Raw genomic sequence first — 20,123 nt, forward strand, 5'->3', positions numbered from 1 at the left:
GAAAGATAAAGATCTGTGGGTTATATTGTCCATGAACTCGTTAAAAGTTTCCAGTGACACAACTGCCAAAAAAAAAAAAAAAAAAGCACTCTTTTACAAATTATTTATATGTGTATAATATATATATTTGTGCATGGACACATACACAGTTTCTGGATTTAGAAGGGATGCAGGTTTATATAAAAATATTTAAAAATGGAAATACAGAAAGCACAGAGAAGAAAATTAAAAGTTGGCCATAATGACCCAAGGCCGTGCTAACTTTTGTGAATGTTTTCATATATTCGCTCCCTGACTCTTTTTCTGTGCTGCCCAGCTCAGAGGTCTTTTATTAATTCAGACAAGGGAGATGGAGTTGTTACCATTACAATATCAAGTCTAAACAGAGCTGAGACTAAGTTAGAATAGCCATTACAAAAGTAGGTATAAACAAGAGTGAGACTACCTTGGAATAACCATTATGAAAGTATAAACAGGGCTGAGACTAGGCTGGAATAACCATTACCATAATATTATATAAAGCGCTGAAACTAGTTGAATTTCAGGTATGACTTCTGCCTATTCAACAGTATAGAAAGGAAAATCATCTGTGTAATGAGACAATAATCATAATCATTTTTTAATTCTTGATTTCTCAGTTTACACTATCACCATCAATTCAAAAAACTAAAAGCAAACAAAAAAACCACCAAAAGATGGGGAATGGCCGGGAAAATATTCTCCTGTTTCTCCATTACTTTTTTATAAATCCACTTTACTGAGGCATAATTTACACATAGTAAAAGGTACCCATCTTAAGTGAGGGGAAAAAAAAAGTAGGACAGACAGGACAAAAATCTTAGAATATCAAGTAGTCATTAAAACGGAATGAATTTAGTTTTTTAAAAAGTCGGTATCTTTATTTTTTCTCCTTTTACCATGGATTGGTGAAAAGGTCATCAGAGGCTGGTCTTCTGGTAGAATTTGGGAGCCACTATTCTAAGAGTGGCTGAGAAAGGGGAACTCTTTTCCAAATGGAGAACATGTAGGGAGAGATGGAGGGTTGAAGAGCCTTTGGCCAGGCACAGGAAGTGGTAGGTGGGGAGGCCTGGGGATGGCTTTGGGGCCAGAAGAGAAATCATATCCTTTTGTAGTCATTCTTCCTCCCTTCTTTTTTTCAACGTGTTTAGCCTACCAGCTTATCACTGTAGTGATTGCAGCAGCAGGAGGTGGGCTTCTGCTTATCCTGGGCATTGCACTGATTGTTACCTGTTGCAGGTAAGTTCACAGTCTAATTCCTTTCTTTGTCAGTGCTAAGGAAGGGCCAGTCTTTATTCTTTTAAAGAATGTTTGGGATGGTTTGCAATTTAAATTAAAAAAATGGCTGAACTATTAAAAAAAAAAAAAAAAGGAGAAAGGGAAATTCATGATAGTTGGTGCCAGTGAGGACGGCGAAGGACTAAAAATGAGGCTTTATTTTCTTTATTCAAAAAGAATGTCCCAAAACAGAAACAACAGAAGAAAAAAGAGATAAGTTGAACTTCATCAAAGTGAAAAACCTTTGTGCTGTGAGGGACGTTATTAAGAAAATGAAAAGACAACAGAATAGCAACATATATTTGAATTCATATATATGATCTGGGACTATATATATGTATCTAGAATATATAAAGAATGCTTACATCTCAATAATAAAAAGACAGATGACCCAATTTAAAAATGGGCAAAAGACTTGAAAGACTATTCTCCAAAGATGTGCAGATGGTCAATAAGCACATGAAAAGATACTTAGCGTCATTATTCATTAGGGAAATGCAAATCAAAACCATGACGAGAGACCACTTTACAAAATGGGAAATAATAAATGTGGGTGAGGATGTGGAAAATCGGAATCATTGTACACTGCTGGTAAAATTGTAAAACGGTACAACTGCTGTGAAAAACAACAATCTTGCAGTTCCTCAAAAGGTTAAACAGAGTTACCGTTTGACCCAGCAAGTCTACTCTTAGGGATAAGAAAGAGAAATGAAAATATATGTTGTTCCAGCCCAGCTCTTCAAGAGCTGGGTCGGCATCGTCCTAAGACCAAAGAACACTCTGGGCAGAGAGTTAAACATGGATTTTATTGGGAGTGACAAAAAGGAGAAGATTCTTCTCAGTGGCAGCCAGTTGGAAAATGAAAGTTAGTGTTCCACAAAGGGGTAGGGCATAACAAGGGACAGTGTTAAAAGGTTTAAGAAAACTAGGGAGTTTCAGCAGGGTCTGGACACGGAGGTGGGTTATCAACAGTGATTAAGGAAGGGGAATTTTAATGCTTTGTTTACAATGCTATCTGTACATTCCTTTCCCCCCTTCCCCCCACCCCACTTCAGGAGGCCTGATGACCTTTAACTTCTGCCCCAGTGGTCATTTTAGCTAGTAAATTATGCTCAACATAGAGGTAGAGGCGGGCCCAGGCTGGATCCCCACAGTCCACCCCACGCAGCAGACCACGTTGACCACAGGACAGACATTGCATCATATTCCACAACAACAGTATAAGAGGGGGTGCAAGGGTAGTTCAGCGGTAGAATTCTCACCTGCCATGCAGGAGAGCCAGGTGCGATTTCTGCCCTGTGCACTTCCTCCCCATCCCCCCCCCCAAAAAAATTCAACAAATGGTGCTGCCGTAACAGGATAGTCACATGGAAAAAGATATAGCATGCAAAAACATACAGCCTAGAGAAACAAAAACAAAACAGGATAAGAGACAACAGAACACAAGGAGTCCCCCACACAGAGATAACAACCCCACAAAGAGATGCCATCATGGCCAAGAAAGGGAATTAAAAGATTGTTTTCCAGATTTTTCCGTGCGTTGAATTCAGCCAAGCCAGCAGGGTATTCCCTGCACTCCAGTTCACAGGGGTCACAGTCAAAGGAAGACCAGCAACGTCTGAAGATGGCAAGTCCGGGCCAACCCAGCATCGGGTTCGATTGTGGACATGAGTTACCGCTGAAGCCCACTTTGGGAAGGTGTTTGCTGGGGCACTATGTGAAAGGAAAGATGTTTATGAAGAACAGTAAGGGGTAATTCCTGCTGATCTAACAGTATACATGCTGAGTTCCATTGGTTGACCACAAGGTATCAGGCAGAGGAACATTATGGGAAGGTTTTAAACACCAAATATTTTCCCCTTGAAAATTTTTTAGAGTTCTCTACCATGACAGCAATCATTTAGGCCTAAGAAGGGTCCGCAAAGTTATGCATAAGATTCCTGTGGGAAGAGGAATCCCAGATTGGTAATAAAGGTTTTTTTTTTTTATAATTCCATTCTACATATATATTCAGTAATTCTCAATATCATCACATAGTTGCATATTCATCATTTCTTAGAACATTTGCATCAATTCAGAAAAAGAAATAAAACAATAACAGAAAAAAAAAAGATTATACATACCATACCCCTTACCCCTCACTTTCATTTATCGCTAGCATTTACTTTAACATTTGTTCCCCCTATTATTTATTTTTATTCCATATGTTCTACTCATTCCTTGACAAGGTAGGTAAAAGGAGCATCAGACACAAGGTTTTCACAATCACACAGTCACACTGTGACAGCTATATCATTATTCATTCATCCTCAAGAAACATGGCTGCTGGAACACAGCTCCACATTTTCAGGCAGTTCCCTCCAGCCTCTCCATTACATCTTGAATAACAAGATGATATCTACTTAATGCATAAGAATAACCTCCAGGACAACCTCTTGACTGTGTTTGGAATCTCTCAGCCATTAACACTTTGTCGCATTTCACTCTTCCCCCTTTTGGTCAAGAAGGTCTTCTCAATCCCTTGGTGCTGGGTCTCAACCATGTCATTTATCCATCCCTGAATAGGGATGGCTATTTTCAAGGTACAGGTCATCTTGCATCAGTCCCTCTACTTGAAATAAGGCATTATACGCAGCACGCAATTGCTTTTCCAGGGGGCTCTATCATATTCTGCCCCTTTCCATAATTATGACCAAGAGCCAAGGGGGCATTCATTTAGAATATTGCCTCTGCCACAGACCCCACCTAAAGCTAATGTCAGTGCTGGTGACATCCAGTTCAGAGAGTGAGTCTGGATCTTTGCTCTCCAGTGCTTGTGCTTGTGCTATTGCCCTTTTGCTTTTTCAGCGTTTGTGGTCAAATGCTGAAGGACCATTTCCAAGTAGGACCTTTTCTAAATAGCATATACAAAGGTTTTACCGTTTGGGCTAAGTGAGAACAAAAGGTTTCCAATACCTCAGCAACCCCAAGAAATCCATTAGTTGTTTTGGTGTATGTGACATAGGAAAACATTGTACCTTATCAGTTATTGTAGAGGAGTAATTTTTCTCTTACCCAACCATACAACACGATGTTGATTTGCTCAAGCTGCCCAAATGCAATATACCAGAGATCAAATGGGATCCTTTAACCAGATTCTTTCCATGGAGATATAATCCACTCAATTGTAGGTATGCCCTTTTGACTAGATGGAGCTGTGACACCACTCATTTAAAGTGGGTCTTGATAAGTTTACTGGAGTCCTTTAAAAGGGGAAATATTTTGGAAAGAGTTCAGAACTGACAGAGCCAACCAAGCTGACAAAGATGGAGATATTTTAAGATGCTTGGAAAGCTGACAGAGTGGAAGTCCTTTTTGTTTGCCTTACCAGGTGAAGGTGAAAACAGGTTGACTGGACTTATTTAAGGGATAGTAAAGAAAGCATTTGTTAAAATCTAAAACAGTGATAATGGCATAATTTAGTGCTAATTCCTTGTAGTAATGAGGCAACCTTTGAAACCACTGCATACAAAGGTTGCATATTACTTTATCCTCTGCTTCCCAAACCTTTTCTTTTTCTTCCTTTTCATTATCAGATGTAGAATCTATAGGATCCCAAACTTTTGGGTCCCACCCGGGATTAGTTATTTTTCTCTGGACTCGAGCCTGAAACAATTTACAGAATCTGACTCCATCAGTCAGAGAGTCCTTCATTTCCACTTGGACAAGGTAGAATCTCCCTTTAGTTCTGATTCCTCCTCTAAACATCCTGTAGTAGCTTTTGCTGCTTGTTCTGCCTCAGTAGCCATTGCAAGGCTCCCTGCTATTTGACGGTCTCCTTACTAAAATTTGGTTGTCCCGTTGTCTGTTGCAAAACAGTTAGCAACCCCACCAGAGATTTCAGGGTATCCCCATATTCTCATGGTAGTCCCCATTTGGATAACTCTCATTTCTATCTGTTAGATTAGGGAAAATTGCTCTCTGATTTAGAAGATAATAATGGGCAGGAATTATCAGGATTTAACCCAGAATCTGCCAAAGAATGAAGTTATCTCTTCTACCATTGATGAAAAAAACCAAAAACATTTGAAGATATCCACTATCTCTAATAAGGCTGCTGAGAGTCAGACTGGGGATTTGCAGCAATTTTCCCTAGCCACCTGTTCAGGAATGCAGGCCTCACAGTATGCCCTGCCTCTGCCTGTTGTTTACCAAATTGCCATCAAATCATCAAAGATAAACCATCTGGGTGGAAATAGAATACTGAATGCAAAACTAGGAGTGGTTACCTGGAGATCCGAAAGCAGAGTGCTTGAGGGAGTATAGGCTCCATATTTGCTAGGTCTCCTGTACCATGTGGGCATAACCATTTTGGGAAGGAGCCTGTGACTATTGGTTATGGGAAGCACTTTAGCTGTGAATGAGTAAGTCATTGTTTGAGACCGGACACCCCACCCTCCAGTAGCCACACAGTGACATGTCTGTTCTGAACTTGCAAGAAAGGCCTAACCCACATGTTGGACATTTGGTTTTATGGTCCTGCATCATTTCCACAGAAATGACTGCCTTTCCCAGAAAATTTATATATAGAAAAGTGGGTAGAAGGTAGAAACTTCAGCTGATCTTAACCCAGGGCAAGTATAATGAAAAGTTTCTGGTCGTAGGCCCATTACATGGGTGAATAACACATATTCCAGTAGTTTCCAGTTGGTAAAATTTCCCAAGCAGGGAACTAGTCTCAGGGTTTCCTGATCTGCTGAAATGAGAATATTTCTGGATCTAAAAATATGTGGGATATTTTGCAAACAAAACATCCTGTTTTCATGGCTTGTGAAGTAGCTTCATATTGTAGAAAGAGCACTGGCCCAGGAATTGGGAGGTCTGAATTCTAGTCCTAGCTTTGCCAGTAGCAAAACGTGACCCATGTTTGCCACCGGCAAAACAAGGTGCATTTCTTTGCTGAGCCAGGGTTGCCTCATCCACAGAGACCCTGATTAGGTAAATCTGGGTGAGACCTAGAAGCTTCCCATGTAAACTCTGACGTTTGGGCAGGTTGGGAACCATCAGACTAGAGGAATTCTAAGGACCCTTCCGGCACTGGCATTCTGTGAATTTATTATTCATTTCCCTTGCTGCTCTCAAGACCCAAGGATCTCTGCCCCTAGACTCGTTTGCTCCATTGCAGCTGATGATCTGATAATCCTGATAATCTGATCCTTTTGGGTTGGAAGATTTTAGCTTTTTGTTTTTTTTTCCATCTTATTGCATTTGTATTTATAATAAACAAATACTAAAAATAATGACATATAAGGGTGCACGGGTGGTTCAGTGGTAGAATGCTCGCCTTCCATGCAGGAAACCTGGGTTCGATTCCCAGACCATGCACCCCCTCCCCCAAATAAATTTTAAAAATAAATATAAAATCGTAACTCTCCTCAGCTTTTGGTCAATTTGCCCTGTGAAATAATAGTTGGGTTAAGTTTGGGTAATGGATGGTAGTGGTGATTGTACAACATTGTGAATATAATTAACGGTTCTGAATCATATACGTGGATGTGGCTAAGAGGGGAAATTTTCAGTTGTGTGTTGTTACCAGAATAAAAAATTTAAAAAAAAATGAAAACGGAACTGTACAGCATAGTGAGCCTTACTGTAAGCGGTGGACTGTAGTTAATTATACAATTATAAAACTGTTCTTTCACGAATTGTAATAAATGTACCACACTAATGCAAGGTGCAAATAATCGAGTGGTATATGGGAACTCTACGTTATGCATGATTTTTTTTTGTAAACTACAAATATTCTAATAAAAAAATAATAGTTGGTGCTTTCACAAAAATCATTTCTTGGCAGAACGTATTCATTTAACTTTTCAAATATTTTTTACCCTACAGAAAGAATAAAAACGACATAAGCAAACTTATATTCAAAAGTGGGGATTTTCAAATGTCTCCATATGCTGAGTACCCCAAGAACCCTCGCTCACAAGATTGGGGCCGAGAAGCTATTGAAATGCATGAGAATGGAAGTACCAAAAACCTCCTCCAGATGACAGATGTGTATTACTCGGTGTGTATTCCCAGGCTCAGTGCAGCCTCAGAGTGCCAGTTTCTTCTGAGAAGAAAAGTAATTCTGTTTTTCAGTAGTTTAGGTGTTACAGCTAGTTGAAATGTTGAGGAGAATAATGACATGAGCTTTTTTTTTTTTTTGCATAGGCAGGCGCCGACATGAGCCTCTTATTTACACATTTAATTGTTCAGTTTACTTATGACCTCTTTGCATGGTATTTACTAGTCTGGCACTGGGATGTGAAGGATACTATTATATATTGAGCACACTGCTTTTACGGGGTTGTAGCAGTCACCCCATTGTTACCAAATTTGCCTTTAATTTACAGGATTAGAAATTAAAAGGTAGAGAAAGAATGTAGTGATATTTACCTCTTGGCCCTTTCTTTTTAACTTTTTATTTTGAAATACTTTAAAACTTACAGCACAGTTACAAAAATAATATAAACCCCATACAGAGAACTCCAGCATATCCCGATTCCTACCTACGTCCATCAATTTTAACATTTTGCCGCATTTTTCATGTCTTGGTATTTTTCTCTCTTTCTCTCTTGCGCTCTCTGCCCACCTGTCTACCCATCAATCTGTTTTCTGAACACTTGAGTGTAGATTGTACACATCATGCTCCTTTAGCACTTATTACTGTTCTGTGCATTTCCTAAGAACAAGGGCATTCACTCACATAACCACCTTAAGTGCCATTATCAAGTTCAAAACTTTAACATTAATAAAAAACTTATAATCTATAGCCCAGTTTTTTTCATATGTCTCAATAGTATCCCTTTGAGCTTTTTCTCCACCCTTGCTATATCCCATCCACCATCATGTATTGCATTTAATTGCCGTCGTCTCCTTAGTTGCGCTTTCTTTTTTTCTTTTTTTAAGTGTGGGAACATACATACAACATAAACTTTCCCATCTCAACCACTCCCAAGCCTACCATTCAGTGGGATTAATCACAGTCACAGTCACATTCATTGGAATTAATCACAATATTGCGGTGCCCTCAATACCTTCTTTTATTATAACTTTCCTATCTCCCCAAACAGAAATCCTATAAACATCGTGCATTAACTTCCCAGATCTCTTGCCCCCTGCTGCTGGAAACCTATACACTAATTTCTGTCTCTTTGAGCTTGCGTATTTTTCTTTTAATCTTTTCTTTGTAGTTACCATGGGGCTTAAATTTAACATCCTAAATCTATAGCAATCGCATTTGCTTTGATACCAATTTAATTTCAACAGTATACACAAACTGTGTTCCTTTACTCATCCATCCCCACCTTTGGGTTGTTCTTGTCACAGATTACATGTTTACATATTGTGTCCAGAACCACTGATTTAGCAGTACACTTTATGCATTTACCTTTTAGATCCCGTGGGAAGCAAAAAATTAGAGTTACAAACCCAAAATGCAATAGTTCTGGCATTTACATCTACGTACAGGGTGACCCTCACCGAGAGCTTTATTTCTTCATGTGGCTTCAATCTACTGTCTCTTCCTTTCAACCTGCAGAAGTCTCCTCTGCATCTGTTGTAGGGCCAGTTTAGTGGTGATGAACTCCCTCGGTTTTTTTTTCTTTTATTGTGAAGAATAACATATATACAAAAAAGCAATACATTTCAAAGCACACCACAACAATTAGTTACAGAACAGATTCCATAGTTTGGTTTTTCCTTCTGGCTTCTTCAAAACACTGGAGACTAAAAGAAATATCAGTATAATGACTCAGCAGTCCTACTCATTTGTGAAATCCTATCTCCTTTTTTATCACTCCACCTTCTCCTTTGATCTTTTTTTAAAATTATTTATTTTTTATTGACATATATTATATATTTACATACCATGTTATCATCCAAAGTGTACAATCACTCCTTCAGTTTTGTTTATCTGATTGTCTTAATCTCTCCCTCATTTGTGAAAGACAGTTTTGCCGGATTTTAGAACTCTTGGGTGGCAGGTTTTTCTTTCAGCACCTTAAATGTGCCATCCCACTGCCTTCTGGCCTCTGTGGCTTCCAGTGAGAAACTGACAATTTTATTGAGGCTCCCTTGTGTGTGACATATTACTTCTCGCTTGCAGCTTTCAGAATTCTCTCTCTATAGCATTTGACAGTCTGACTATAACATGGCACAGTGTGGATCTATTTGGGTTTGTCCTGTTTGCAGTTCGTTGAGCATCTTGGAAGTTTATATTTATGTCTTTCATTAAATTTGAGAAATTTCTGCTGTTATTTCTTTGAATAGTCTCTCTGCCACTTTCTTTCTTTCTTTTCCTTCTGGGACTCACACAATGCACATATTTGAATGCTTGATGGTGTCCCACAGGTTCCTTATGATCCGTTCACTTTTCTTCCTTCTTCCTTTCTTCTGTTCCTCAGCATGAATGATTTCAATTACCTGATCTTCAAGTCCTTTGATTCTTCTCCCAGTTCCAACTTGCTAATGAACCCCCTCTAGGGAATTTTAAGTTTCTGTTACTGAGGTCTTCAGCTGTATTTGGTTCCTTTTCATAATTTCTGTCTGTTGATATTCTCTTTGTGTTCATCTGTCATTTTTCTGGTTTTCTTTAGATCTTTGTCCATGTCTTCCTTCAGCTCTTAGAGCATATTTAGGACCATTTTTAAAAGTCTTTGTCTTGTATGCCCCTGGTCTGGTGGTTCTCATTGACAGGTTCTGATGAGTTAATCTCCTTTGCCTGGGCCATCACTTCCTGCTTCATTTTATGTTTGTAATCTTTTGTTGGAACCTGGATATTTTATATTTTAATGTGTTATCTTTGGACTTTAAGCTCTGAGGCATCTATCCGTTCCTTAAGTTTGTACCCGGCTAGTGTTATGGCAGCATGATAGAGCTTTCCTTGATTTCCAGGAGCTAACCTAAAAAAAATAAAGAAGAAGAAAGAAAAAGGGAAAACACATTTCCAGCTTTGCAGGCCCACCTATGCCAACGTTTCTCCTTCAGGGCTTATCCATAACAGTGAGTTTGGACAGTAGCTGCAGGCCAAAGCATAGGGGCCTCCTGATCCTTTCTGCTCATGCTTCTTGTCTTGTGCATACACCTGTGGTCCCAGGAATTTCCCTATTTGCAGGGTGCCGAATGTCTCCTTTTCCCTAGGAAGCATTTTCTTCGAGGACCTGGGAACTGTAGTAAATGCCTTACAGCCAGAAATCTCTTGCCCCAGACAGTACACCTTGACTGCTCTCCCACAGCATTGCATAGGAAAGCTCAGTGAGCCACCTTTTATGTGCAGGGCAAGTTCTGGGACCGCACATCCCTCAGGCTACCACCAGACAGATCAGGTCAGATGTGTGTTCCAAGTATATGCACGAAGGTTACTCTGCTCCCTCAGGGGCCAGGACCAGAGATCTACATTCCCAGGGGAAGGGCTAGCCAGAGCACTGTGAGATCCTACTCCATTTAAGTAGATTTTTTTCTTGATTTGGTGCTTGTCCTGTTACTACAGTCCTTCAGCTGTTTCTGTAGCTTTGAGAATGATGTTTCTGCCAGTTTTTGCTGGTTGTTCTAAGTTTCCATGGGAGATCAGAGCCGTATTGGGGCTCCCACTACCTTGTTCCACCTTGATTTGGGTGAGCTGACCCTTCCATTTTTAACTCTTTTCTACTGTGCTTCACCTCCTGCGGCTGGGTACTTAGAATTGGGGAACTGGAAGAAGGTAAATAGCGGATAACTCAGTGTAATCATCAACAAGCACTTCTTAAAAGTTTGGAATATTATCTACTCAGTAGGTCTTTAATAATCTGATATGTCCAGCCCTAGACTGCATCTTTTGGAAAGGAGAAGACTACCTTGGACCCTTGTTTCTTCTCTCTCACATAAGATTTAACCAAAGTCATATTTCCAAGCACTACAGAGTTCATTTCCCATTGCACTGCATCACCCATAAAGTATACACTAACAGGGGGTGTGGAGGGAGTGTAATCCAAATGGAAAAATAAGTGGATGTCAGGTGCTCTCATGCCATGCTGTTTGAGCTATAGCAATAAACATGAAAACACATGCTTAGACAACCTCATTACAGAAGTTGTAACCCTCCTGGTTGCTATGGGAATTAGCCACAAGGATTCTGACTTTGGATGGGAGGGGCAGGATTGTTCATGCTAAGGAGATGTTTGTTTTGATGGACTTATTTTGAAAATTTTAACTGAAGGAAGACCAAGGAGAAAAGAAGGGAAAGAAACAGACATGAACTTGGCTCTAGCTAAAATGTTTCTATTTCTGCATAAAGACGTGCTTTCCTCTGTTTGTCAGGAAAGTCCTTTTAATAACTGAGGCCATAATTATCAAGTGTTTTGCACATGTGTGCCCACACACACACACACGCCCTTTGCTTGGCATGCTTCCACCCCAACAGAGTACAGTAACATAGTCACAAACAGGCCTGAGGTGTCACAGGACCAAACTTAAGCTGCGTGTTTCCATAACAGAAGCTAGAGAGTTGCCTTAAATAGATAGGGTCAAGAACTTAAAGGGACCCAACCTTCATTTCAAAAATGGTAGATTGTGCAGTGTTGAGGCAGAGCTTAGAGCATGGAGCCGCCTACTAAATGGGGTGTTTGTTTCTCCCTGGTCTCACACTATGGTCCTGGGGCTCCCTAGATTGGACTCCCTTAGGGTTTATGCTTATAATACAGGAACACCTCTGAGATATTACAGGTTTGTTTCCAGACCATGACAATAAAGTAACATCACAATAAAGCCAGTTTTCTGGTGCACATAAATGCTATGTTTATGGTACACTGTCGTCTACTAAATGTGCACTAGCATTACATCTAAAAAGACAATGTGCATGCCTTATTTTTAAAATATTTTATAGCTAAAAATTGCTAAGCATCCTCTGAGCCTTCAGCAAGTCATAATCGTTTTGCTGGTGGAGGGTCTTGCCTTGATGTTGATGGCAGCTGACTGACTGCTCAGGGTAGTGGTCACAGAAGGAAGGGGTGGCTGTAACAAGTTCTTAAAATAAGACAATGAAGTCTGCTGCATTGACTGATTCTTCCTTTCACAAAAGATTTCTCCTTGGCATGTGATGCTGCTTGATAGCATTATATCCAGAGTAGAACTTTTTTCAAAACTGGAGTTAATTCTCTCAAACCCTGCCACTGCCTTAGCAACTAAGTTTATGTAATACACTAAATCCTTTGTTGTTATTTCGACACTGTTTGCAGTATTTCACCAGGAGTAGGTCCCATCTCAAGAAACCACTTTCTTTGCTCATCCATAAGAAGCCACTCCTCATCCGTTCATATTTTATCATGAGATTGCAGCAATTCAGCCACTCCTTCCGGCTCCCCTTTTTATTCTAGTTCTCTTGCTATTTCCGCCATATCTGCAGTTCCTTCCCCCACTGAAGTCTTAAGCCCCTTTAAAGTCATCCTTGAGGGATGGAATTAACTTCTTCCAAAGTGCTGTAGATGTTGATCTTTTGACCTCCTCCATGAATTACAAATGCTCTTAATGGCTTCTAGTATGGTGAATCTTTTCCAGACCGCTTTCAATTGCCTTTGCCCAGTTCCGTCAGAAAAATCACTGTCCATGGCAGCTGTAGCCTTACAAAATGTATTTCTTAAATCATAAGACTTTAAAGTCGAAATGACTCGTTGATTCATAGGCTACAGAATGGATGTTGTGTTGGCGGGCATGAAAACAGTATTCATCCTGCCCATCTCCCTCAGAGCTCGTGGGTAACCAGGTGCATTGTCAATGAGCAGTCATTTTGGAAAATAAAAAATCTTTTTTCCTGAGCAGTTGGTCTCAACAGTGAACTTAAAATATTCAGAAAGCCATGTTGTAAACAGATGTGCTGTCCTCCAAGCTTTGTTGCTCCATTTATCCATCACAGGGAGAGGAGAATTAGCATCATTCTTAAGGGCACTAGGATATTTGGAATGGTAAATGGGCACTGGCTTCAACTTAAAGTCACCAACTACATTAGCCCCTAACAAGAGAGACAGCCTGTCCTCTCAAGCTTTGAAGACAGGCACTGACTTCTCTCTAGCTATGAAATCCTAGATGACATCTTCCAATAGAAGCAATGTTCTTTTTTTTTTTTTAAACTTTTTAAATTGTATATTATGACATAGATACAAAGCAAAGGAAGAAAAAAGCGATGGTTTTCAAAGCACTCTTCAACAAGTGGTTACAGGACAGATCCCAGAGTTTGTCGTGGGCTACCATACGATCCTCTAAGATTTTTCCTTCTTGGTGCTCCAGAACAGCAATTCCAGAAGGAATAGATATTTTTTATCACAATCGACTTATTTTTTCATTTTTGTGTGTGAGAAATAACATATATACAAAAAAGCAATAAATTTCAAAGCACAGCACAGCAGTTAGTTGTAGAACAGATTTCAGAGTTTGGTATGGATTACAATTCCATAATTTTAGGTTTTTACTTCTAGCTGCTCTAAGATGTTGGAGACTAAAAACTATCAATTTAATATTCAGCAGTCATATTCGTTTGCCAAACCCTACCTTTTCTGTATAAGTCCATCACCTTTGATCTTTCTATCCCACTGTTTAGGGGAAGCAATGTTCTTTTAAATCTTCTTTTAATATGGGCAAAGATATGCCAGGTTCCAGAAAAAGAGACAGACCTGTAAGGGTCCCCACTTCCAGATCAGGCCTTGGCTCTACTCCTGCCTTCAATTTAAGATTATGAAAAGTTTGCATTCCTTGTTTTAAATTTTAAACTATTAAACTCAAGAATAGTACCTTGACTTTTCTTCTTTTCTCTTTGGCAACCAGCCCACAGGTGTAAGGAATCCTGAACTTGAACGAAACGGGCTCTATCCTGCTTACACTGGACTGCCAGGGTCCCGGCATTCTTGCATTTTTCCCGGACAGTATAACCCGTCCTTCATCAGTGATGAGAGCAGGAGAAGAGACTACTTTTAAGTCCAGGAGAGAGAAGTTACCCAGCACCTCTGCTGTTCCCGGGGTGGCATCTGGGGGAGGAGCATGTGCTGGCTGCCCCTGGGACTTGCCGGAGCCACACCTGAGCGGCAAACAGATGGTGAGACAGGCGCGAGGGGTGTGACCACAGTGGAAGGGGACAGATGGAACCTGCGGACATGGAAACCACAGGCTGCTCATTCGGAACCTTCGTTGTTACTGTGAACATGAACCTGGGCCAGTACGGAGGGGATTTCTCTGAGTACCTACCAAGTGGCTGCTGGCCCTAGGAGGGGACTGTTAACTAAGGCAGATCATTAGGTATCATGGCAAGGATCCAGTTTTTTCTTAGTTTGCACTTTAGCAAATTGGGTAGGGAGGCATCCTTTGGGATTTATGTCAAGACTGTTCCCCAAAGAAGGCCTCCTTTGCTGATTAATTTGCAGCAAGATTCTGGCTCTTTAGTTATTTTCCTGCCCAATGTCTACATGCTAAACAACAGATGAAGATAAGGATACCACTAAGGTCTGAAGATGCTGCAGTTTAATGTACAGTATTTTAATATGTTTCTAGGTCTTAATATGCTATAGTTTCCAAGCCAACACCCAAAACACGGAATTGAAGTGTGTGAGGCACAGCACACAACACCAATGTGTTGGTTTTTTTTTTTTAATCAAGGTGATAATGTTTATTTAAAATTTTTTTTTCCCTCTGCTGTTAGATCTCACTTCCTCAAACAAGTCCAGATTAAGGCAAAACAACCTATCTTTGGTTTTAGTTAGAGGCATCCAGCTGCTGTGTAGTGAGCCCAGCAGGCAGAATTGGGTGGAAAGCTTCCGGGCTGCAGGTGTCCAGGTACTTCTCATCAGTGTGGCACCTTGGGGTGCCTGGGACTCTGTCCACCATCGCTGAGGCCATAGGCTGCTGTGTATGGATTAGAAATGGAAAGCTGATTGCACATTGGGTCTGAGCAAGTATTTGCACAGCTACTGGGAAATCGGCTGATTGTAGTTTCCTACAGCAGAATGTAGTTATAAGAATGGACAGAAAAGGCATGTTAGCTTTCCTACAATGTCAGTGCTTTGAGAAGCTGTGTGAATTCCTGGGGAAGAATAGAGGGCTTGGATGTCGCCTCATGTGCGTTTGCCTGTCTGCTAGTACAGCAGCTTGGATTGTACCTGTGATCTTGCCCACAAACTCAGTGCAAACTTTCAGTTGCTCAAAGCTATTTATTCATTGAAGAAGTAACTTATCATCTCTCATCCAGTCATTTATACCTCTTACTACTACTATGCAGTTCCCTCCAGAAACATGGTGATAAGTCAGGTCAGCATTGGAGAGCTAAAGACTGCTGGCTAGTTAAGGGAGTTGAGAGCTTGCCCTTGGGAAGGGAATCCCATGCTTCTTATTTATTACTCCTGTGACTTGGGTCCTGTTAGGGGAACATATCCAGTGCTCTGTGTCTTTAACTGCTACTTTTGGAACTGTGTTTATTCCTGGCATCTGCTTTTGGAACATTGTGGTTTGGATGAGGTGACGAGAACCCAGAGATAAAGGAATTGTACCCACACGGAAGCTCTGGGCTCTGTAAGACACATTCCTCTGGAAACACTTCATCTATTAGCAGTTCCAGCCTGGGTGTGGTTGATCAAAGTTCTCAAATCTCTTCAGAACATAGAGGTAATATATAATCCTTATTCTTACATAATCCTCGGCCTGCCGGTTTTAACTTTGTACACCTGTGTTCCATGGGGCACCCCCCCCACCGCCCCCCCTCACCACTGCTGCAGCAGGAACATGAGTCAGGTGTGATGCATCTTAGCACTTAGCGCTCATCTCATGGGACATATTTAAAAAAGAAAACATCCTTCTTTGTCAGTGGATACCACCTTAAAATGTCAGAACATCACATTTTTGAAATCTCAGGTCTTGCATCTCTCTGTATTGCTATGGAACCAAATAGCCCTCTCTGCCTCATTGCCTCACATCTGACTGGAGAGCTCAGCGCTCCTGTCCTCAGCTCACCTGAGCCAATAGACCTGGAGCCCCAGTGAGGTGGCCCAGCTGCTGGCTCTTTACTCGGTATCCCTGCTCCTCCCCCAGGACCAATAGATATGGGACGAACCGAGATGAGGGGCTATTCCCAGATAGATGCTTCTGCTGCCTGCAGCTGACCCCACAGCTGATACTCATCTCCTCTAAGAGGGCCAGGAGTACAAGTTCCACAAAATGAAGTCCACTGTTCTCAAAAACATTCTTGAGATGCATCCCAAAGTTCAGAAAAGGGTGTTCTTGTGAGTTTTAAGAACCTTTTCCTGTTGATTGGTTTTGTCAATATAGATAAGATTGAATGTTTTTTGTTGGTTGGTTGGTTTTCTTACTGTGAAAAAAGGGAGGCATCCTGCAAGGTTGAGTTAAAGGAGGTATATGGAGTTGGGAAGACTGCACCTCAGGAGCCATGGGGTACTGGGAAATATGTATGAAATAGCATGACTTACCCATGCTAGCTGCCCACCCTGGGTGAGAAAAAGAGGGCTGGCTTCCCTCCTCTTTGGAGCTGGTACCTCCAGGACGGTCCTGGTGGGCCGAGGGGAAATCACTGGTTGGGCCACCATGGCCTTTGGACTGTCAGAGCAGGGAGAACCCACCCCTGGCAAACAGAAGCTCTCAGCTCTGGCCTGGGTGCTCCTGCATCAGTCCCTACCCTGGAATGTGTGGCAACTCATGTGCAGGTTGCACCACAGGACCCCACAGCTGGCCGAAGTTGGGAAGAAGGGAAAAGTGACACTTACTGCTCCAAAGACACTCAAACTTCTGTAGGGAAGGCTGAATGGAACCCGGTGGCCCACAGCATATAGAACATGTTGTGTCAGAACACAGAGATGCTAATAATCTGTGGGTTTTTAAGTCCCAGAGGGTCTTGCTTCTCCTTGTCTTCTCTATTCCTTGGGAGCCAGCTCAGAGCGCTAGCACCTGTTTATTTCAGAGAATACAATTAGCATCTGTTGTGTTCACACCATCACCGGGCTCCATGCAGAGCACTTGGCCTCCCAACATTTCAAGTGAGGCGGGTGGGAGCGTGCCCAGTGCTCAGATAAAGAAACCTTCCGATTCCAGTCTGCCTGACTTGACCTCTTGCTCTTTCCACTATACCTCCCTGCCTCACCTGCCCGGCACACTGCCTCACCCTGCAGTTTACTTTGAATGTCAAAGAGGGCAAGAGAGAATGGACTTAAAAAGTAAGTTGGTCTTATTTTTTTTTTTTAAAGAACTTTAAAATGATTAAGCAGTAACCAACTAACGACATGAAGTGTAAAGAAATGTTGACTCCCCTTTTGAAAAGTCCTTTCAGGTTTGTTTCTCCATATATTTGACACATGTGGTTATTGTTAAGAAAATAGTGGCTGGCTTGTGCTTGGCAAGAAGCATATTGGTACGTGGCTTTGGTGTAGGAGTTGTAAGACTTGGGTTTTTGACAAACAGACCCAGATGTCTGAGGGCTGCATCCTTCAAAGGGGACCGCTGGGAAAGCTTGACTTTGTTCCCGGAGAAAGGCCGCGACTCCCAGCATACTGGAAGCCTGCTTTTGTGAACCATTATCAGAGTTGGGAGCAAATTCAGTTGAATGTCTTAAATGCTGTCAAATCTTCCTTCTTAGAGGAGTTTATTTTCAGAAGCAGGTCAAGTCATTTAGACCCAAGATTGTTGAATAGATGGTGTAATCAAGCTAACAGACAAAATTTGAGGTAAAAAACTAAGGTGTTGACTATTCCGTTTTTAAAGAGGTGACTCTTCAAGTTGACTTTGAGAGCACTTCCCAGAAGGGAGGGGAGCGTTTTCACAGTACAAGGCTGGTGGCTGCCCAAGAAAACGTCCTGGGTGGAGATACCTGTTCGAATGGGAAAGTTCCCAGAGCAGGGAGTCTTCCCTCTCACGTGGCTCTGTAGAGCCTTCCATAAAGCCATTTTGCCCACTGGTGAGGTGCACAGGCTCCCTTTAAATCTGTTTAATTTTGTCTGAAGAAACTAGAGCTGTACAGGCCACTTGTTCTTGGCTCAGGCAAACCCAATACACCCCAATACAAACCCAGTACAAAACTAGAGTTTGACCCCTAGTTCTAAAATACACTAATTTTGAGACTCAAAATCTTCTTTGGAGAAAGGAAGACTGAAAAGTTGAGTATTTCCGAATTTTGCATCTTATTTAAAATTGTTTTTAATATCAGAGATTTTTCTTTTTGAATGCTTTTGGGTGGATTATAAGGGACATTTCATTGTCTTCTCAAAGCATCATTCTGAGATTCTCATGGGTGTTTTTGGAAACAGAGATCAGGTTTTGTATAGTTTGCCTTTGAGAATGTATTCTTTCTTCTTTTCTTGAATCTCCCAAAAAGTAAACTGGTTGAAATACAAGGTACATTAAATTATTAAATGCCGATTAATTTGTTGTTTTAAAATATTTCACAATTGTGTTACAATCCATCACACCTGGGGTAAACTGTTCACAGACAAGCCTTTGCAGCCAAAGGGTACAATGTAGGTCTGAAAAGAAACAGGTGTTAGACTGACTTTGTCTCCTTGACATTTTAGTAATTTACAGAGAGTCAGTTTTTTTTTAATGACCTGTTTTGGACATGTCTAATATACTTCAGGTGCAGAGTTCTTGGGTAAGGATGATGGGATAGGGCAGGAATGGTATGGGCTTGGAAGACTCGCCCAATTCACTTTTCTCTCTGTATTACCTTGACCTATTTAAAAAAAAAAAAAAAGATAGTTTCATCATGGGTTGCTGCGAGTTGTATTAATGTTTGCGTTGCTGGATTTGTGGTTAAATGAAGCGTATAGTTGGGATGTGAGCTTTTTGAATTTTCAGATTGTCCTGGATTTCTTTTTGTAAACCTTTAAACCTTAACCCCTGGTTGATTGTGTTAAATCCATTATGAGAATGTTATTTAAAATTGTATTATAATTGCAACCTCCACTACTTACTCAGTACTGTAGCAGCAAAGTATTATTTGTAAGAATTCGGTTATTTTTATACTTATATCCATTGTAAGTCTGGCGTTCTAGTCAGTAAATGATGCAATAAAATTAATATCATTTTCACTCTGTGTGTTTAATAACAAGCAGACCACACCAATGATCAACCAGCTTTTTTTCATGAAGGTATCACTCAGACAATGGGTCAGTACATGTGCTGTACAGCGACTACGTCATTTCTGTATCCTCAGAGCCCAGCACAATAAGGAAATATTCTGTAGGTGGATGGATGAATCATGGATGGATAGATGGACTTAAGTGATAAGAAGTCTAAATCAGGTATCACACCTGGTTTTGTTTACTTTTCTTTCTGTGGATTAGAAAGAATACGTCACTGATTCGGAGACTGAAAATGTCTTCCTGAATGCCTCAAACTGCCACCCCTTGCCTCTTTATGTCTTGAAGGAGAAGAGAAAGTGAGCTTGTCAATAGCTGTGGTAGAGAGAATCTGTAGAACTTTTGAGCAATGGGTCTTACACTTAGGGTGGCTGATAAATGCAACTGCCTGGCTACATACATGTTCATTAACTAATTGCTATCTCCAGAGCCTTCCATGGCAAAGATGGACCTCTCAGATGTCTTATGGTAAAATCTCTGGCACTGGTAGAGACCTATAATGGCAGGCTTGGGGCATGAAGGTGACCTTTTGGCAGATGAGATCAGGGTTGCTGCCCATCCCACTCTTTGGGATGGGATGACCAATTGCACTCTCCTCTCCTGACCACAGCTCCCTCCCACCCAGCTTTCCTCACTTCTAGTTAACAGCCCCCACCTGCCTTCTTCACAGGAGCCCAGTATTGACCAGCTGAGCAGGGCATTACAAAC

General features: G+C 41.1%; 1 protein-coding gene across 1 annotated transcript in view; it reads left to right on the top strand.

Annotated features, from left to right (window-relative positions):
- The window catches only part of HEG1 (heart development protein with EGF like domains 1), a 90,942-nt gene extending 71,580 nt beyond the window's left edge, over window positions 1-19,362 (top strand). The window contains exons 16-18 of the mRNA XM_077118090.1: window positions 1,170-1,257; window positions 7,171-7,345; window positions 14,113-19,362. Of these exons, the coding sequence (XP_076974205.1) occupies window positions 1,170-1,257; window positions 7,171-7,345; window positions 14,113-14,262 (413 nt within the window). The 3' untranslated portion in view covers window positions 14,263-19,362. The remainder of the gene's footprint in view (window positions 1-1,169; window positions 1,258-7,170; window positions 7,346-14,112) is intronic.
- Window positions 19,363-20,123: the final 761 nt, after the last annotated feature.

This window comes from Tamandua tetradactyla, chromosome 10 (genome assembly GCF_023851605.1).
Source record: "Tamandua tetradactyla isolate mTamTet1 chromosome 10, mTamTet1.pri, whole genome shotgun sequence".
In the NCBI taxonomy this organism is placed as follows: Eukaryota; Metazoa; Chordata; class Mammalia; order Pilosa; family Myrmecophagidae; genus Tamandua; species Tamandua tetradactyla.